Source organism: Pongo abelii, chromosome 1 (assembly GCF_028885655.2).
Source record: "Pongo abelii isolate AG06213 chromosome 1, NHGRI_mPonAbe1-v2.0_pri, whole genome shotgun sequence".
NCBI classification, from domain to species: domain Eukaryota; kingdom Metazoa; phylum Chordata; class Mammalia; order Primates; family Hominidae; genus Pongo; species Pongo abelii.
The window spans coordinates 190,868,574-190,889,659 of NC_071985.2; the positions used below are offsets into that span (position 1 = coordinate 190,868,574).

At 43.6% G+C, this 21,086-nt stretch overlaps 1 protein-coding gene across 15 annotated transcripts in view; it reads right to left on the reverse strand.

Moving 5' to 3' along the window:
• The window catches only part of CCDC30 (coiled-coil domain containing 30), a 194,491-nt gene that overhangs the window by 63,720 nt on the left and 109,685 nt on the right, over positions 1–21,086 (reverse strand). For all 15 annotated transcript variants that reach the window (XM_054536989.2, XM_054536979.2, XM_054536958.2 and 12 more), the window contains 3 exons: positions 18,697–18,906; positions 13,833–13,987; positions 3,003–3,165 (listed from right to left, as the gene is read on the reverse strand). In XM_054536989.2, the coding sequence (XP_054392964.2) occupies positions 3,003–3,165; positions 13,833–13,987; positions 18,697–18,906 (528 nt within the window). The remainder of the gene's footprint in view (positions 1–3,002; positions 3,166–13,832; positions 13,988–18,696; positions 18,907–21,086) is intronic.

The window sequence follows — 21,086 nt, forward strand, 5'->3', positions numbered from 1 at the left end:
GCCTTGGCCTCCCAAACTGCTGGGATTATAGGCATGAGCTACCATGCCTGGCTACATACTTTTAAACAACCAGATCTCATGAAGAGCACACTCACCATTATGCGGACAGCACCAAGCCATTAATGAGGGATGCACTCCAATGACCCAAACACCTCCCCTCAGACCCAACCTCCAACAACAGGGATTACATTTCAAGATGAGATTTGGAGGGGATAAAGAACCAAACCGTATCATTCCACCCATGACCCCTCAAATTGCGTGTCTTTCTCACACTACAAGATACAATCATTCCCTACCAATAGTCCCCAAAAGTCTTAACTCATTCCAGCATCAAGTCCAAAGTCCTAAGTCTCTTCTGAGACTTATCTCCTTCCACTTATGAGCCTGTAAAAATCAAAATAAGTCATTTACTCCCAAGATACAGTGGCAGTACAGGCATTAGGTAAACATTACAATTCCAAAAGGGAGAAATTAGCCAAAAGAAGGAGTCAATAGGCCCCATGCAAGTCTAAATCTCCGCAGGGCAGTCATTAAATCTTAAAGCTCCAAAATACTCTCCCTTGACTCCATGTCCCACATCCAGGGCACAAGGGTGCAATGCGTAGGCTCCCAAGGCCTTGGGTAGCTCTTCTCCTGTGGCTTTGCAGGCCGCAGCCCCTGTGGCTGATCTCACTGGTTGGAGTTGGGTGTGTGAGGCTTTCCCAGGTACAGGATGCAAGCTGCCTGTGGATCTACCATTCTGGAGTCTGGAGGGCAGTGGCCCACTTCTTATAGCTCCACGAGGCAGTGCCCCAGTGGGGACTCTGTGTGAGGACTCCAGCCCCACATTTCCCCTCAGCATTGCCCTATTAGAACTTCTCTGTGAGGCCTCTGCCCCTGTGGCAGGGTTCTGCCTGGGCACCCAGGCTATCTCCCACATCATCTGAAATCTATGTGGGAGCTGCCAAGCCTCCTTCACTCTTGCATTCTATGTGCCCATAGGTTTAATACCACATGGAAACCACCAAGGCTTATGGCTTGCATCCTCTGGACAGGCAGCCTGAGCTGTATCTGAGGTCCTTTGAGCCACAGCTGGAGCTGTAGTAGCTGGGATTCAGGGATCAGTGTCCTGAGGCTGAGCAGAGCAGTGGTACCCAGTGCCTGGCCCCCTAAACCATTCTTTCCTCCTACGTCTGTGGGCCTGTGGTGGTAGGGGCTGTCTCCAAGTTCTCTGAGATTGCCTTTGAGTCCTTTTTCCCAGTCTTGGATATTAGCACTTGGCTCCCATTTAGTCATGCTAGTTTCTCTAGCAAGTAGTTGCTCCATACCCTGCTGGGATTCTTTCTCTGCCACATGGCCAGGCTGCAAATTTGCTGATTTTTTGTGCTCTGCTTCCCTTTTGAATATAAGTTCCAACTTTAAGTCATTCCTTTGCTCCCATATCTGATCACAGGTTGTTACAAGGAGTCAGGCCACATCTTGAATGCTTTGCTGCTTAGAAATTTCTTCTGCCAGAGACCCTAAATCACCACTCTTAAATTCAAACTTCCACAGATCCTTGGTACATGAACACAATGCAGGAGTTCTTTGCTAGGGTGTAACATGAGTGACATTTATTCCAGTTCCCAATAAGTTCCTCATTTCCATCTGAGACCTCACTAGGCTGGCCTTCGCTGTCCATATTTCTATCAGTATTTTGGTCACAACAATTTAACCAGTCTCTAAGAAGTTACAAACTTTCATCCTCTTTTTTTTTTTTTTTTTTTTGAGACAGAGTCTTGCTGTGTCACCTAGGCTGTAGTGTAGTGGCATGATCATGGCTCATTGCAACCCTGACCTCCCAGCTCAAGTGATCTTCCCAACTCAGCCTCCTGAGTAGCTGGTACTACAGGTCCATGCTACCATATCTGGCTAATTTTTTATTTTTTTGTTGAGACAAGGGCTCACTATGTTGCCCAGGCTGGTCTCGAACTCCTGGCCTCAAGCAATCCTCCTACCTCAGCCTCTCAAGCGCTGGAATTACGGTTGTGAGCCACTGTTCCTGGTCATCCTATCTTCTTCTGAGCCCTCCAAACTCTTCCAATCTCTGCCTGTTACCCAGTTCCAAAGTTGCTTCCACATTTTCAGGTATCTTTTTTAGCAATGCTCTGCTTCTTGGTACCAATTTTCTGTGTCAAGCTGTTCTTGCACTGCTATAAAGAAATACCTGAGACTGGGTAATTTATAAAGAAAAGAAGTTTAATTGGCTTACAGATATGCAGACTATACAGGAAGCATGGTATCGGCATCTGCTCAGCTTCTGGTGAGGGCCTCAGGAAGCTAGCAATCATGGTGGTAGGTGAAATGGGAGCAGACATGTCACACGGTGAGAGTGGGAGCAAGAGAGAGCGGAGAGGTGCCACACACTTTTAAACATCTAGATCTCGCGATAATTTATTATCATGAGGACAGCATCAAGCCATTTATGAGGGACCCACCCCCATGACCAAACCACCTCCCGCTAAGCCCCACCTCCAATGATGGGGATTACATTTCAGCATGAGATTTGGAGAGGAGAATCATCCAAACTATATCAGAAGTGAAGTATTGAGAGTTGTACAAGTATAGAAAGAAGAAACAGGTTTGTTTGTCTTTCCCCCCAACAGTTCTTTAGCACTAGCAGATGGATAAAAGGGCAGACAACAGATGAGACATTTGTAGGAGCTTCAGGAGAGTTCCTGCAAATTCTCCACTTTGACATTGCAGGAGGTGGCTTCTCTGTGATTTCTGAACTTCTGGATTTATTGAAAGCTAGCAGCAGTCCTTTCTGACTCTACTCTCCCCTGGTCCCTTCCAACTGTTTTGTAAGCTCTTATTCCCTGTGTTAAATCTCTTCTTGCTTGAAATACCTAGAGTAGATTCTACTTTCCTGACTGAACCCTGACTAAACGATTACGTTTAGTAAAGTGCTAGGCACTCAATAATAATTAGCTGTTACTAATTGGAATAGGAAAACTGAGAAGCATGTCTATTTACTTTCTTACCTCATCATATTTTCTTTTTTCATTTTCCAGTTGTTTAAGTAGGGCCTCTTGTTGCTGAATTCTGGATTGTTGCTGAGAACAGGTCATTTCCAGTAGATTTTCTTTATCTTGTAAGGTTCTCACTTGCCTGTGTAACTCATCTACGTTCTGATATAGAAGTTTCCTGAGGGCAATTAATGTACATTAAATCACACCATGAATTGCAAATGAAATTCAGACCTAAAATTTTTATGGCACCACAAGGGATTTTTTTTTTTTTTTTTTGGTTCAATGAAGTAGGGTATGCGTCTATAAGCTAAAGGGACCAACACAGGGAACCTCTTTTGTGATAGAAGCTTTCCTTACTTCTCTCACTCACTCAACAAAATGACCCTATGAGGAAAAAGTAGTTGTCCTTATTTCAGAGATGAGGAAGTTGTGGTAGAGAGAACAGTTAAGACAAGGTGGAGGTAGGGCTTGAATCCTGAATCCCATATTCTTTCTTCCTTACTGCTTTACGAGTTGAGCCCTTCATCTTCTGGGTTTAAGGTAACGTTAGTTACAAGCACTATTGATAATGATAAGCACACATTAACACTGCTATAAATGAATCATAAATGAGCCTGCATTTTATGAGAAAATTAACCATTTTCCAAAAGAGGGTAAAGGAACTCAGAGAATTTTACCTCAAATATGGTACCCTGGTATACTAAATATTTTGAATGAAAGGCCCTTAGAGATCAGCAGATGTTAGAAGAGGCTTTTCTCTTATCTGCATGAAGACTGGACTTACCAAGGAGAACAATTATACCCATCCCCTCCCTGAAATTGCATTATTTATGGATCTTCAGAAAAGAAGACTGAGGAATGTAACAACACCTCCACAGCTCTTTTCACAAGACAACGGTTATCTCTTAAACTCATTCAAATTCCCAGGTGAATAATTTATGAATTAATTTTTGTCTCCAGGGTCCCTTCACTCTCCCTAATGAGTTACTGTCCGTTGGAATTGTCTACATTCCTCATCTCCCTCTCCCCTGGAAACGGGTATATGAGCTTCTGCAACACACTTAGACATTGGGTCATCACACTTGATATTCCCCACCCCACGTTAATAAAATTGTGTTTGCTTTTTCTCCTATTAATCTGTCTTTTGTCAGTTGACTTTTCAGAAAACCTTCAGTAGGGGAGGGGAAATTTTCCCTCCACCCCTACAAAGGCCATTAGCACTTTGCTCTTTCAGTCTCATCATGAAACCAGCCCAACTGTCCCATAGAAATTACACTTACAGTTTTTTAAACAAAGTAGAAATGTACCCTCCCAGTCTTAAAACTTGAAATTTATATCTGAGTTCCTCCCTCAGGAGACTGACCCTCAGGCAAGAAACTAAAATTCACCAGATCGTAGCATCCAGAAAATGAGATGCCTCATTCCTCATGATTGGTTCCTTACCCCTCACTAATTCCTGTTTTACATTCCTTCCCTGCTATAACCCCCCAAATTTTAGTTGGTCAGGGAGATAGATTTGAGACTGATCTCCCATTCTCCTCAACTGTGGCACCCTAATAAAGCCTTTTACCCTGGCAATACTCATTGTCTCAGTAATTGGCTTTCTGTGCACTAAGCAATGGGACCTAGACCAAACCCCTGGCATTTCAGTAATAGAGTACAGTTTGTGGAAAGAGTTTTCTGAGGATTTCAGACCAAGGTTCTCTGGACTTAGGAGATTCATCTTGAAGACTGTGATGATGACAATGAAATAGTACTGGTGGGCAAAAGTCTCACCTGCATGCTAGGGCAGTAAAATCCTGACATTAGACAATTAAGTTTGCTTTCTCTAACTTCAGTATTCTGAGAAATCAACAGGTTATTGGGGGACAATTATATTTGAGACATGGGCTCACATCTCTCCACCTCTAGTTCTTCTCCTTATGTTTCTTGGATGTAAGTGCAGACTCTCCAAGGACTGCTATAGCTAATTTTCTACCATTCATATCCACTTCTACAGCAATATCCTCTCTTTCATCTCTCCTTCATCTGATTCACTGTATACCTGCTATTATGGCCTACTTCTTTTTGGTTCCACTCTCAATTTCCAGACTAAGAGATAAGACTTGAAACTAAAAGAAAAGTTTTGATCCACTGAAACTAAAAACACTTGAGTTATTGGCAGTAAAATTTGAGAGCTGAAAACTAGAATTGGAAAATAGGAAGTTGGCTGGACATGGTGGCTCACATCTATAATCCCAGCACTTTGGGAGGCCAAGGTGGGAGGATTGCTTGAGCCCAAAAGTTCAGGAGCAGCCTGGGCAACATAGTGAGAACTCGTCTCTATAAAAAATTTTTTAAAAATTAGACAGGCATGGTGGCATGCACCTGTAGTCCCAGCTACTCAGGAGGCCGAGGTGGGAGAAGTGCTTGAGCCTGGGAGGTCAAGGCTGCAGTGAACTGTGATCGCACCACTGCACTGCAGCCTGGGTGACAGAGTGAGACCCCATCTCTACAAAAAGAAGAAAAGCAAAGTCGGAAGTCAAAATTAAAAGAGCAACTCAAGAATATGCGAGAAGTTAATTGATAAAGAGTTTGAAAAATAAAAGACTAACAAACCAGGTCTGCCAATGAATAAAATTAAGAAATTGGTGTACTGATAAGACTCCCTGCATTCTCTGCAGCCTGGGCCTCTTTTAGTAGTCAGAGTGTTCTTTCTAAATTGCAAACTAATCACATAACTTCCTCTGCTTAAAATCCTATAGTGGCTCCCCATTACTTTTTCTTATATATATATTTCTTCTGTTCCTTGATTCAGGAACCCCCATACTCTTAAGGTAAAGTCCAAACTGTTCACCATGGCTTGATATATTCTGCATGAGAAATGGGCACTGTGGCTCACAAGAGCTGGGCACTGTGGCTCATGAGGATCTGTGGCACTATGGCTCACACCTCCTAACACTTTGGGAGTCTGAGGCTGGAGGATCACCTGAGGCCAGGAGTTCTAAAACAACCTGAGCAACATAGGGAGATCCTGTCTCTAAATTTTTTTTTTAATTAGCTGGGCATGTTGGGCATGCCTATAGTCCTAGCTACTCAGTAGGTGGAGGCAGGAGGATCATCTGAGCCCAAGAGTTCAGGGCTGCAGTGAGTCATGATTGTGCCTGTATTCCAGCCTGGGCAACAAAGCAAGATCCCTGACTCTAGACAAACAAACAAACAAACAAAATCTAAGGTTCTGAATGAGCTAGACCTACCTCACCTCCTCATCTCATTTTCTCACCACTGTCCCTAACCTCATTTTCTTTCAGCCAATGAACTTTTTCACTTCCTCAAAGTGGTCCTCCATACTATTCTCTATTTAGCTTCTTGATACCAACTACTTCCTTCTCAACTTAAATCACTTTCTTTGAGGAAGTCTTTCTTAAGCTCCCTCACTCCATAGGTAGCCGTGTTATGTACTATCATGGCAACCTAAACCTTCTTTGGTATAACACTTACCACACTTCATCATACTTCATTGCAGTTGCAAAGTCTTATGTATAAAGATATTTATTATAGCTTTATAATAGCAAAAAAGTCTAAAAGATGTAAGTATTACATAAAGTATGATATATTTATGTAACAGAATGTCATACAACTGTTTAAACTGATATTATGAAACCATAAATCAATAAGAAAAAGAGAGATGGAAAATTCTAAATATTTGGGATAAACAACACACTTCTAAATAATACATGAGTCAAAAAGGAGGTCTCAATAAATTAAAAATATTTTGAACTAAATTAAAACGAAATACAACTTACAAAATTTATAGGATACAACATAGCAGAAAACTTGTAGTATTACATGCATATATTATAAAGGAAGAAAAATCTAAAATCAGTAATCTAAGCTTTCACCTTAGGAAACTAGAGAAAGAAGAACATTATAAGCCTAAAGCAAGCAGAAGCAAAGAAATAGTAAAAATGAGAGTATTAGTCAATGGGATTGAAAACAAGAAAACAATAGAGAAAAATCAATGAAACCAAAAGTTCCTTCTTTGAAAAGATGAATAAAATAGATAAACCTCTAGCCAGGCTAACTAATAAATAGAGAAGACAAATATTAATAACATAAAAAATGTGGCCAGGCACAATGGCTCACATCTATAATCCCAGCACTTTGGGAGGCTGAGGCAGGAGTATCACTTGAATGCAGGAACTTGAGCCCAGCCTGGGCAACACAGCAAAGCCTCATCTCTATTTTACAAATAAAACATTTTTTTAAAATATCAAAATGAAAGAGGGGCCACCAATAGTAACTCCATGGACATTAAAAGGATAATAAAGGAATATTATGAACAACTCTGCCTACAAATATGATAACTTACATTATATGGACTGATTCTTTGAAAGACACAAACTACGAAAGCTCACACAAGGAGAAATAGATAATCTCAGTTGGCCTATATCTGCTAAAGAAATTGAATCAATAATTAATTACCCTCCAAAAAATAAAGCACTAGGCCCAGATGATTTCATGGTGAATTCTACCAAACATTTAAGAAAGAAATGATACCAGTTCTCTGCAATCTCTTCCAAAAAAAATTGAAGGAGAGGGGACACTTCCTAAGTAATTTTTTGAGACAAACATTACCCTAATACCAAAACCAGATACAGATATTATGTGATAGGAAAACCACAGACCAATACCTTCATGAACAGGTTCAAACTCAGTGTGGTCTGTTAAGTTCTACATGACCTAGGTCTAGCTTACCTTTCTAGCCTCATTTTCTTGCCACTTTCCTTGTCTCTAAACATTTTGTTCTGGCCAAATGAACTTTTTTCATCTTACTGAGAAGATTATGATGATAATGACAACAATAGTAACAACAATAACATCCAATATTATAATAACAACAACACTTTCTCTTTTTTGAGATGGATTCTCACCTGTTTAGCCTGCCCTGTTGCCCACGTTAGAGTGCAGTGGCGCGATCTTGGCTCACTGCAACCTCTGCCTCCTGGGTTTAAGCAATTTTCTTGCCTCAGCCTCCCAAGTAGCTGGGGTTAACATGTGTCTGCCACCATGCTTGGCTAATTTTTGTATTTTTAGTAAAGATGGGATTTCACCATGTTGGCCAGGCTGATCTCAAACTCCTGACCTCAAGTGATCTGCCTGCCTCAGCCTCCTAACGTGCTGGGATTACAGGTGTGAGCCACTGGTGCCAGGCCTAATTTAAACTAAATAAAATTAACTATAGTTTAACAAATATATTTTTAATAGAGTAGCTTTGTAACATTTTGACTTGTCTAGTTTCCCAGAATTCCTTCTGTGTAAGTTTCTGGTTATAGTGGGCCACAGGAGATAATATTTGTGTAAGATTTAGAGAACAGAATTGAAACATTTTGGTTTTTCCAGGTGGAAGGTTGGAGCAGGCACTTTTATAGTTTATAAACACTGCTAGATATCTCCTGCTCACCTTGGCATGATGCAACAGCCAGGCCTACAACTGCTCCACCTTCCCTTGAATCCTCCTTCACCTTTTCCATCTCCTGGGCCAGATGTCTATTTAGCTCCTTGATGAAGGGTGCCAGTTTCTCCTGTAGGATACCTACACTTTATCAAGGTTAGAGGCAGCAAGAACTGACATGGGTTCCAGTCCATCTTCATGGTTTCCACCTTGTTGCTCTCCCACTTTACATTCAACTTCATTTCCTGATTGTTTGAAGTCCTGCAGACTTCAAGCTCTAGCATAAGATGCAAAGATGATGCCATACAGACTGCATAACCTGTTCCCACAATTGCATAAGACCAAGTCCCTGTAATAAGGCTTTTATTAAATATATATTCCTACTGATTCTATTTCCTGGTAGAAGTGCTTATTATGTGTCAGGATATATATTATGTCACTGAAATAGAAGAAACTGGGAAAAATCTAAATGTTCAATAATAAAGGATTTATTAAATAAAATGTGACATATCATTAAAAGAATATTCTAGAAAAAAATGTAATGTCAGATAAACAGATCGTAATATTTTAAGTGAAAAAGTAGGTTACAATCTAACTATTTAAATCAGGGTTACTTTCTTCCAGATTATGAAACAATATATACTATAGAGTCCCCTTTTGGTAGAAGAATTTCCCTATATATTTTATTTTCCTACACTTAGTTTAAATAGTGCATACATATTTCTTCTTAGCAAATCTTCACAAAAGATGTATAGAACTGACATTACAATTCCCACTTTAGACATAAGGACACTAAGCAAGAACAAACATCAAATTTATGGTGAAACTAAGGTGGAAGAATGCTGAAGTCATTGATGCTTTAATGAAAAGTTTAAAGAGACAATAGCCCAAAGAAATCAGCAGTTTACTAATGGATAAGTCATTTTAAGAAGGGATGAGATGATGTTGAAGATGAGGCCCACAGTGACAGACCATCCACACCAATTTACAAAGAAAAAAAAATATTTTTTTGTGCCCTAATTGAAGACTGATAATTAGAAGCAGAAACAATAGCCAATATCATAGACATCTCAATTGATTCAGCTTACCACAATTCTGACAGAGAAATTAAAGTTTAGCAAACTTTCCACTTGATGGGTGCCAAAACTGTTGCATTCAGATTAGCTACAGACAGGAGCAAAGCTTTCAATAGGAATTTTACACAAGTGGGATGAAGATCCTGAAGCATTTCTTTGAAGAATTGTAACAGGAAAAGAAACATGGCTTTACCAATATGATACTGAAGACAAAGCACAATCAAAGAAATGGCTACCAAGAGGAGGAAGTGGCCCAGTCACAGCAAAAGTGGACCAGTCAAGAGCAGAGGTCATGTCAACAGTTTTTTGTGATGCTCAAAGGATTTTGCTTATTGACTTTCTAGAAAGCCAAATGATAACCTGTTTATTATGAGAGTGTTTTGAGAAAGCTTTATTTTAAAAAATCCCTGGGAAAGCTTCACCAGAGTCCTTCTCTACCATGACAATGCTCCTACTCATTCCCCTTATCAAACAAGGGCAATTTTCCAAGAGTTTTGATGGGAAACTATTAGGCATCCACCTTACAGTCCTGATTTGGCTCCTTCTGACTTCTTTTTGTTTCCCAATCTTAAAAAATATTTAAAGGGCACCCATTTCTCTTCAGTTAATAATGTACAAAAGACTGCAATGATATGGTTAAACTCCCAGGATTCTCACTCAGTTCTTTAGGGATGGACTAAATGGCGTGCATCATCACTTACAAAAGTGCCTTGACCTTGATGGAGCTTATGTTGAGAAATAAAGTTGTTTTTTGAGACAGGGTCTCATTCTGCCACCCAGTCCAGAGTGCAGTGTTTCAATCATGGCTCACTGCAGCCTCAAACTCCTGGGCTCAAGTGATCCTCCTGCCTCAGCCTCCTGAGTAGCTGGGACTACAGGAGTGCACTGTCATGCCTGGATGATTTTTTTTATTAAGTATTTATTGATCATTCCTGGGTGTTTCTCGGAGAGGGGGATATGGCAGGGTCATAGGATGATAGTGGAGAGAAGGTCAGGAGATAAACACATGAACAAAGGTCTCTGGTTTTCCTAGGCAGAGGTCCCTGCAGCCGCAGTGTCTGTGTCCCTGGGTACTTGAGATTAGGGAGTGGTGATGACTCTCAAAGAGCATGCTGCCTTCAAGCATCTGTTTAACAAAGCACATCTTGCACCGCCCTTAATCCATTTAACCCTGAGTTGACACAGCACATGTTTCAGAGAGCACGGGGCTGGGGGAAAGGCCATAGATCAAAGCATCCCAAGGCAGAAGAATTTCTCCTAGTCAGAACAAAATGGAGTCTCCTATGCCCACCTCTTTCTACACAGACACAGCAACAATCTGATCTCTCCTTTCTTTTTCCCACATTTCCCCCCCTTCTTTTCAACAAAACCGCCATCGTCCTCATGGCCCACTCCCGATGGTCGCTGTCTCTTCGGAGCTGCTGGGTACACCTCCCAGACAGGGCGGCTGGGCAGAGGCGCTCCTCACTTCCCAGACGGGGCGGCCGGGCAGAGGCGCTCCTCACTTCCCAGACGGGGCGGCCGGGCAGAGGTGCTCCTCACCTCCCAGACAGGGTGGCCGGGCAGAGGCGCTCCTCACTTCCCAGACGGGGAGGCCGGGCAGAGGCGCTCCTCACATCCCAGACGATGGGCGGCCAGGTAGAGGCGCTCCTCACCTCCCAGACGGGGCGGCCGGGCAGAGGCGCTCCTCACATCCCAGACGATGGGCAGCCAGGTAGAGGCGCTCCTCACCTCCCAGACGAGGCGGCGGGGCAGAGGCGCTCCTCACTTCCCAGATGGGGTGGCTGGGCAGAGACGCTCCTCACCTCCCAGACGGGGTGGCCGGGCAGAGGCGCTCCTCACTTCCTCCCAGACGGGGTGGCAGCCAGGCAGAGGCGCTCCTCACCTCCCAGACGGGGCAGCGGAGCAGAGGTGCTCCTCACTTCCCAGACGGGGCGGCCGGGCAGAGGTGCTCCTCACTTCCCAGGCGGGGTGGCCGGGCAGAGGCGCTCCTCACATCCCAGACGGGGCGGCCGGGCAGAGGTCCTCCTCACCTCCCAGACGGGGTGGCCGGGCAGAGGCGCTCCTCACCTCCCAGACGATGGGCGGCCGGGCAGAGGCGCTCCTCACTTCCCAGACGGGGTGGCCGGGCAGAGGCGCTCCTCACTTCCTCCCAGACAGGGTGGCGGCCGGGCAGAGGCACTCCTCACCTCCCAGACGGGGCAGCGGAGCAGAGGTGCTCCTCACTTCCCAGACGGAGCGGCCAGGCAGAGGTGCTCCTCACTTCCTCCCAGACGGGGCGGCCAGGCAGAGGCGCTCCTCACTTCCCAGACGGGGCGGCCGGGCAGAGGCGCTCCTCACTTCCCAGACCGGGCGGCCGGGCAGAGGCGCTCCTCACTTCCCAGACGGGGCGGCCGGGCAGAGGCGCTCCTCACCTCCCAGACGGGGCGGCCAGGCAGAGGCAATCCTCGCTTCCCAGACGGGGTGGCGGCCGGGCAGAGGTGCTCCTCACCTCCCAGACGGGGCGGCCAGGCAGAGGCAATCCTCGCTTCCCAGACGGGGTGGCGGCCGGGCAGAGGTGCTCCTCACCTCCCAGACGGGGCGGCCAGGCAGAGGCAATCCTCGCTTCCCAGACGGGGTGGCGGCCGGGCAGAGGCGCTCCTCACCTCCCAGACGGGGTGGCAGCCGGGCAGAGGCGCTCCTCACTTCCCAGACGGGGCGGCCAGGCAGAGGTGCTCCTCACTTCCCAGACGGGGCGGCCGGGCAGAGGCGCTCCTCAATTCCCAGACGTTGGGCGGCCGGGCAGAGGCGCTCCTCATCTCCCAGATGGGGCGGCCGGGCAGAGGCGCTCCTCACATCCCAGACGGGGCGGCCGGGCAGAGGCGCTCCTCACTTCCCAGACGGGGCGGCCGGGCAGAGGCGCTCCTCACCTCCCAGACGGGGCGGCCAGGCAGAGGCAATCCTCGCTTCCCAGACGGGGTGGCGGCCGGGCAGAGGCGCTCCTCACCTCCCAGACGGGGCGGCCAGGCAGAGGAAATCCTCGCTTCCCAGACGGGGTGGCGGCCGGGCAGAGGCGCTCCTCACCTCCCAGACGGGGTGGCAGCCGGGCAGAGGCGCTCCTCACTTCCCAGACGGGGCGGCCGGGCAGAGGTGCTCCTCACTTCCCAGACGGGGCGGCCGGGCGGAGGCGCTCCTCACTTCCCAGACGGGGCGGCCGGGCAGAGGCGCTCCTCAATTCCCAGACGTTGGGCGGCCGGGCAGAGGCGCTCCTCACATCCCAGACGGGGCGGCCGGGCAGAGGCGCTCCTCACTTCCCAGACGATGGGCGGCCAGGCAGAGACACTCCTCACTTCCTAGACGGGGTGGCGGCGGGGCAGAGGCTGTAATCTTAGCACTTTAGGAGGCCAAGGCAGGCGGTTGGGAGGTGGAGGTTGTAGCGAGCCGAGATCACGCCACTGCACTCCAGCCTGAGCAACATTGAGCATTGAGTGAGCGAGACTCCGTCTGCAATCCCAGCACCTCGGGAGGCCGAGGCGGGCAGATCACTCCAGGCCAGGAGCTGGAGACCAGCCCGGTCAACACGGGGAAACCCCGTCTCCACCAAAAATACAAAAACCAGTCAGGTGTGGCGGCGTGCGCCTGCAATCCCAGGCACTCGGCAGGCGGAGGCAGTAGAATCACAGGAGCCCGAGGCAGGGAGGTTGCAGTGAGCCGAGATCACCGCAGTACAGTCCAGCTTCGGCAACAGAGGGAGACCGAAAAAGGGAGAGGGAGAGGGAGAGGGATGATTTTTTTTTTTTTTTTTTTTGGTAGAGACAAGGACTCACTACGTTGCCCAGGCTGGTCTCAAACTCCTAGGCTCAAGTGATCCTCCTGCTTCTGCATCCCGAAGTGCTGGGATTACAGGTGTGAGCCACTGCACCTGGCCAATATATTTTTTATTTTATCTTTCAATTCAATTTTTCCACAAACTCTCTGAAGTCCCCTTGTACAAAATATCAACTTCATTGTAGTTTGAATTTTGTCAGACTACATGTCAGAGCAAATTCCAGAGTATTTCATAGGCAAGTCAGTCAAGAATATTTACTGTTACCACTAGGTGTGCCCCAGAACCAGAAGAAATAATCTCTGCCTTTAAAAATCTCACACTCTAGCGCCAGAGGTAAACTAGCAAATAAACAATTAGAATACAGTGTGGTAAGTGCAGTATATCAGGAATTGTGTGTGGCTGAGTTTACTTCAGTGGGGACAGAGCAGAAATACTCTCTGATATTCTGTTAGAAAAAATCGATATTGCTGATTAACTCAGTCATGGCTAAATCCACAGGAAACTGAGATCTCTGCTCCTCTTACCTCTTCTGTTGTTCTTCTTGATATTGTTGCTTTACTTTAGCTTCATTTTCTGTTGCTTCTTTTATCTTTTCCTCTAGCTGCTGCTTCTCTGAAATACAAGTGTCTGTGAGACAGACTTTATGAGCATGTTCTAATTTCCGCTGCAGGTCCAAAATCTTGAATGAAAAAACGTTTACAAGTAAAGCATTAAGAAGAGTGTGACCTTTTTTCAAATTAGGGGAATAACATATAAATAGCAAACATAGCAGTGCTAACATATTAATCTGACCTGACGTAAAAAGAGTAGCTAGATTTAATTTTAAAATAAATTGTTTAATTTTTGCAGTACGTAATGCATTCATATAATTCAATGTGTGTATATAAAAGAGGCTACAGGCCAGACATACTGGCTCATGCCTGTAATCCTAGAACTGTGGGAGGCTGAGCTGGGTGAATTGCTTGAGCCTCAGGAGATCGAGACCAGCCTGGGCAACATGGTAAAACCCTATATTTACAAAAAAATACAAAAATCAGCTGGGCATGGTGGTGAGTACCTGTAGTCCCAGCTACTCAGGAGGCTGAGATGGCGGGAATCGCCTGAGCCCAGGGAAGCTGAGGTTACAGTGAGTCAATGATTGTGCCACTGCACTCCAGCCTGCGTGGCGTGACAGAGTGAGACCCTGTCTCAAAAAAAAAAAAAAAAAAAAAAAAGAAGCTATATAGTGGAAAGTCTCCTTCCCATCCCTCTCCTACTTCCTCCAAATTTTCCTCCACTGAATAGGTAACCATGGTTTTTAATTTCTTATGTATCCCTCCAGAGATTTATGTATGCATATATAAACACATATTATATAGTTATCCCCCATACATATAAATTTTACACAAACAATGACATACTATACCATATATAATTAGGCACCTTACTTTTTTATAGCAATACACATTTGGTCATTTTTCCATATTATATGCACATATTGAGTTGTCTTCTCTTTCATAGTTGCATACCACTCCACTGCAAGGGTATACCATAACTTATCTAACCAATGCTCTACTGGTGAACATTTAAGCTGATTCCAATCTTTTGCTATTATAAACAATATTATTACAAACAATGTCTGCAGATTAAATTATAAGATGTAGATTTACTAGGGCAAAGGTTATGAGTATTTGTTTGTTTGATAGATAATGCCAAACTGCCTCCACAGGTATTAGACCAATTTATACTCCCAACAGCATTGTGAGTGCACCTAGTTTCTCCACAGTGTGGCTAGATTCATGAATAACACTGCAAAACAAAATAGAAGTCTCTTATAAACCAAGCACCTATTAGCATATTGCTTAGCATCAATAATAGGTTTTTTAATGCTCTGGGATAACTAAAAATACAATTTATGAATTTGAAAGAGAGACCATTATATTTTAGAGTTTATATGCCAAAGTGTCATTTAAAAACATTTTTTCTTGCCTTTTTCATGTAGCAGCAAAAAAAACCCCACATTTTTTAAAGATAAATTTCCTTTACACTTGTTTACTTATTTTTATAAACTCTTGTGTCACCTTAAATTGTGCCTCATACATAGTAGGTGCTCAATAAATATTTATTGAATGAATAGATTTCAGCAGGGTAGCTATTATCCCTCTAATATATTTCTGACCCAACAAAGAATCTTTTACAATGGCTTGGCATCACATTCCCCACAAATATTCAGTGAATGCCAGTGGGTGTCACCCGTTTTCTAAGAGAGGGGCTTTCTGCATCAATCCCAAGCCCCTGCACCTAGGTCTCTGCATAGCCCACACAGCATGAGAGAGGAGAAGATGCAGAATGATTCAAGGGGAATGGTAGTAGGCAGCCAGCCACCTGAGGCCAGCTCAAGTTCCTTGGAGCTGTTCTATTTAGTTCTGTCTAGGGAGAATTCTTACTTAAGGAATTCAGTACGAATTCCACGGACAAAATCATCACCTCATTGGTTTCTCTGTCAAGGATACATCCAGACTTTTGAATCTGCCACACAATTTAAGAAAGAGAACATTTCCAATACTTTTGAAGCCCATTCTGTGACCGTCTTTGATTATCCCTCATCCCTCCCCACCCAAGAAAACCAATATCCTGAATTTTGTGTTAATCGCATCCTTGCTGTTTCTTTTTAATATATGAGAGGTTTTTTTTTTTTTGAGATGGGGTGTTGCTATATTGCCCAGGTGATCCTCCTGCCTTAGCCTCCAGAGTAGCTGGTACTACATGCATGCGCTACTATGCCCAGCTAACTTTTTTATTTTTGTAGAGATAGGGTCTCACTATGTTGCTCAGGCTGGTCTTGAACTTTGGGTTCAAGTGATGCTCCCATCTCATCCTCCCAAAGTGCTGGGATTACAGGTATGAGCCACCATGCTAATAGTCCCTTCCTTCCTTCCTCCCTCCCTTCCTTCCTTCCTTTCTTCCTTGCTTCTCTCTCTCTCTCTCTTTTTGAGACAGAGTTTCGCTCTTGTCACCCAGGCTGGAGTGCAATGGTGTGATCTCAGCTCACTGCAACCTCCGCCTCCTGGGTTCAAACAATTCTCCTGCCTCAGCCTCCTGAGTAGCTGGGATTAAAGGGACGTGCCACCACACCTGGCTAATTTCTGTATTATTAGTAGAGATGGGGTTTCACCATGTTGTTCAGGCTGGTCTCAAACTCCTGACCTCAGGTGATCCACACACCTTGGCCTCCCAAAGTGCTGGGATTACAGGTGTGAGCCACTGCGCCTGGCCATTCACCTCACCTGGCCACTTGCCTCACCTCGCCTCTCCTTTCCTTTCTTAAAAATAAGTTAATTCAGCAAGGCTCGGTGGCTCACGCCTGTAATCCCAGCACTTTGGGAGGCTTAGGTGGGTGGATCATGAGGACAAGAGATCCAGACCATCCTGCCCAACATGGTGAAACCCCATCTCTACTAAAAAGTATAAAAATTAGCTGAGCGTGGTGGTGTGCACCTGTAGTCCCAGTTACTCAGGAGGCTGAGGCAGGAGAATCGCTTGAATCTGGGAGGCGGAGGCTGTAGTGAGCTGAGATCGCGCCACTGCACTCCAGTCTGGTGACAGAGCGAGACTCTGTCTCAAAAAAAAAAAAAAAAAAAAAAAAAGGTAATTCCAGGGAAATGGCTGTTCCATAGACAGAGCAGGGCTACCCCATAGGCAGAGTAGCCTGGATGCTCTTTCTTTGCAACTGATACAAATTGGGGGAAAGAACTCAGATTACCAGTAATACTACCATATAAATATACAATTTATTTTTTTGATCTTGTGCCAGGGGACATTTGGGTTGTTTCTAGTTTTCCGCTATTCGGAACAATGATATTATGAACATGACTATGTTCCTGTTTCCTGATACATACATGCATATAACAGTTTTTCTTATGCCTAGTAGAAGTGTTAAGTTGTATGATGCACACATCTTTAAAACATTTATACTAATTAACTCTTCCAAGTGAAGTTAATATATATGAGTTCTTGTTGCACCAAATCCTCACCAATATTTAGTATTGTCTAAGTTTTAAAATCTTGCCAATCTTTACCAATTTTACCAATTACTTTTTAATGGAATAATAACATCCATATGGTAAAGTAACATACATATATACATATGATGAATAACATACATATCTTAAGTGTACTCAATGAAATCTGACTTGTATAACTAGTTCCCCGGCCAAGATATAGAATACTTGCAGCACCACAGAGGATTCCCTCATGCCTCCTTCAGTTAATACCTGTCACAAGAATAACCACTATCTTATTTCCATAGCTTAGTTTTATCTATTCTTGAACTTTATAGTATACATAGAATTGTATAGTAAGAACTCTTTTGTTCTGGTTTCTTTAACTCAACATTAGATTTTTTAGTTTAATTCAGATTGCTGTCATCTACTTTTTGATGTTTGCTTCATATTATATGGTTTGATGAAATTATTTTTTTATCCAATTTAACTCTCAAACTTGCACATCAAAATGTACAACTGTTACATACTACTGCCACCTAGTGTTGGGCAATCTAAAATGAAGGGACAATATTTCAAAATGGTTCATTTCACAACACAAATCCCCCTACAAAATTACAAAATATGTTTCATGTGATGAATATGATAATTACCCTGATCTGATCACTATACATTATATCTATTTAAACATCATTGTGGGCCGGGCACGGTGGGTCATGCCTGTAATCCCAGCACTTTGGGAGGCCGAGGCGGGTGGATCACGAGGTCAGGAGATCGAGCCCATCCTGGCTAACACGGTGAAACCCCATCTCTACTAAAAATACAAAAAATTAGCCGGGTGTGGTGGCGGGCGCCTGTAGTCCCAGCTACTCGGGAGGCTGAGACAGGAGAATGGCGTGATCCCAGGAGGTGGAGCTTGCAGTGAGATCACGCTACTGCCCTCCAGCCTGGGTGACAGAGCAAGATTCTGTCTCAAAAATAAATAAATAAATAAATAAATAAAAAGTAAACATCACTATGTACCCCATGAACATGTACAATTGTTTGTCTATTAAAAAAACAAAATTAAAACAACATTTACATGAACAGCCAATCCAAATGAGAGAATACGCCTTCTCAAATGTGAAAATATAAAACAAAAGCCATATGGGATCACTCAGTTCTTTAAGTTCATGTTATAGCTTTAATAAAACTAACCTTTTTAAGCCCATGAAGTTTTTACAAATACACAAGAATTCCTAAAATTGTAGGAACAGGTGAAATCAAAACAGAAGAAAACATGGGAGAGAAAAAAAATCTTAGAATTCTATCAAGTCTGCATCATATTTATTTCTTAAAATCCTCAGGGAAATAAGATTTCAGTGGTGGTATTCAGTGTATGCTATTTATTAAGCATGAGGATAATTACCTTTTCCTCTGCATCAGAAACTTTGGATTTCTCCTGAGCCAGCTTTTCCTGTAGGTTGTTCTGTGATTTAATGCTCTGAGTCTGTTTAAGTACTTCCAACTCCAGTTCCTTGATTTTCTGCTGACAGTGCTTGCACTCTTCCGTGAGTGAAGAGCACATCTTTGTACTGTCTAATAACTTCTGTTGGGCATGCTTTAGTTCAATCTTTATCTAGAGGTAAAGAATAAGTAAGAGTAATATAAATAAGTGTGGAATGAATGTGAACTAGAATAAGCCGCTTTCAAAGGAGTATAGTCCCCTAAAAGCCAACAAATACCAATGTCACATGGCTGAGTACCTCTTTAGAGCTGCCATGTAAGAGTTTCCAAAGTTTAGACAGATGGCAGTTAGACAAAGGAATTTTCCTGAGTTTCTATATATGCATGGTCTAAACATTTCCCATCCTTTCTTCAATCTAGTCCAAACTGGCTTTCATCCCCACTACTCCAGTGAAACTTTCTGCCAAGGGTACTAACTGACCTCTTCGCTGCCAAAATAAATCCAATGGACAAGTGACTTCTCAGTAACATTCTGTGATACCAAACTTTGCTGGTTTTCACTTAGCTCTCTGCTGTTCTTTCTTGGTCTTCTTTGTAGACTCTTCCAATGCTACCCAACATGTGAGCATTATTGGACTCTTCTAGGCCTAGAGAGTAGATGATTTGCTATTCTTTTCTATAATTTGAAATGCCATTTTATGCCAATACTTGCCAAAATGAAACTCCTTGATTCTGCCCATATCTCCAAAGTCTTTTTTTCTCTGTCTTCCCAATTTCAGTAAATAATGCCACCATCCAAACTTTTGTGCAGGTCAGTAATCCCTGAGTCTTCCTTTTCCATTATGAACCAATTCCAATCATTTAGCACATGCTGTCATTCTATCCCCACAATACAACTTGCATTAATCCATTTGTGTCGTTTTTTTTGCCACCACCCTAGTCTGGGGCATCATCTCTAGCCTGGGCTATAGCAACTGCCTCTGCACTGGTCCTACCACTTCCATTTTTACTCTCTTCTAATCTATCCTCTAATGCTGTGGCCAAATTTTCTTTTAAAAACATAAATTGAACTACTTGACACCCCTGCTTAGAATCTTTCAGTGGTCCCGCACTCCAGATCCCACCAGCTTGCCTGGCTTTGTACTCTCTGGCCCTTGTCTATCTCTTTAAAACCATCTTGTTATTTCTCCTTCTCCCACTGTAACTCCTGTCACACTGGTTTGTATTAAGAGTTTCCGATACACCAAATTTTTTCCATACTTCCCTCTGCCGGAAATGCTTTCCCTTTTCCCTTCTCATTGTATAGTTGCCTGCCTATTCTGCAGGTCTTAGCTTAAATGTCACTTTGCAGGGGGCAATTTTCAGAATCATTTAATCTGAAATGTCCTTACTCATCACTACCACATTTGTTTCCTTCATCAAACATACTATGATTTATAATTAAGTATGCATTTATATACCTGTTTATATCCCCTTTCCTCACTTTAAATTCCAAGAAAGCGGAGACTATGGTTTTTTGTTTGTTTGTTTGTTTGTTTGATTTTGAGACAGAGTCTCTCTCTGTCGCCCAGGCTGGAGTGCAGTGGCACAATCTCTGCTCACTGCAAGCTCCACCTCCCAGGTTCACGCCATTCTCCTGCCTCAGCCTCCTGAGTAGCTGGGACTACAGGCACCCGCCACCATGCCTGGCTAATTTTTTTGTACTTTTAGTAGAGACAGGGTTTCACCATGTTAGCCAGGATGGTCTCGATCTCCTAACCTTGTGATCTGCCCGCCTCGGCCTCCCAAAGTGCTGGGATTACAGGCGTGAGCCACCGCACCCAGCCAAGACTATGTTTTTAATTCATGTCTTAATACCAAGGCCTATCAAAGAACCAGAGAGTAGGTGATTAATCAATTATTTACTGAGCAAGTAAATAAATGATATTCTAAAAAGTATCAGAACATAGTGAATGTGTACACTGGGCAGGGAAGGCTCATAGACAAAAGTGGTGAGAGAGAGAATTTACTTTGTTTTAATGGTAAATAGAATTCCCTGGTCTCAAAGCTTTTCAACTGAATTAATAGGGATGATAGCTATAATGTCCTTCATCTGTGCTTTCTCTATATTAACCAATCAGATTATATAAAGTGAATCTAAAAGTTAATTGTGTTCAACCACTTTGAGCATCAGTTTCTTCATCTGTAATATGGGGATAATAACCACTTACCTCATAGGATAGTTGTGAGGCTGCATTAAATGAGACAAAGCAATTAAAGCCTCAAGAATAGAGCCAGACACATAGGAAAGACCTAACAACAGTTAAGTGTTGCTATTCAATAATTGCTTTTAGAATATCTACTGCATTTGAA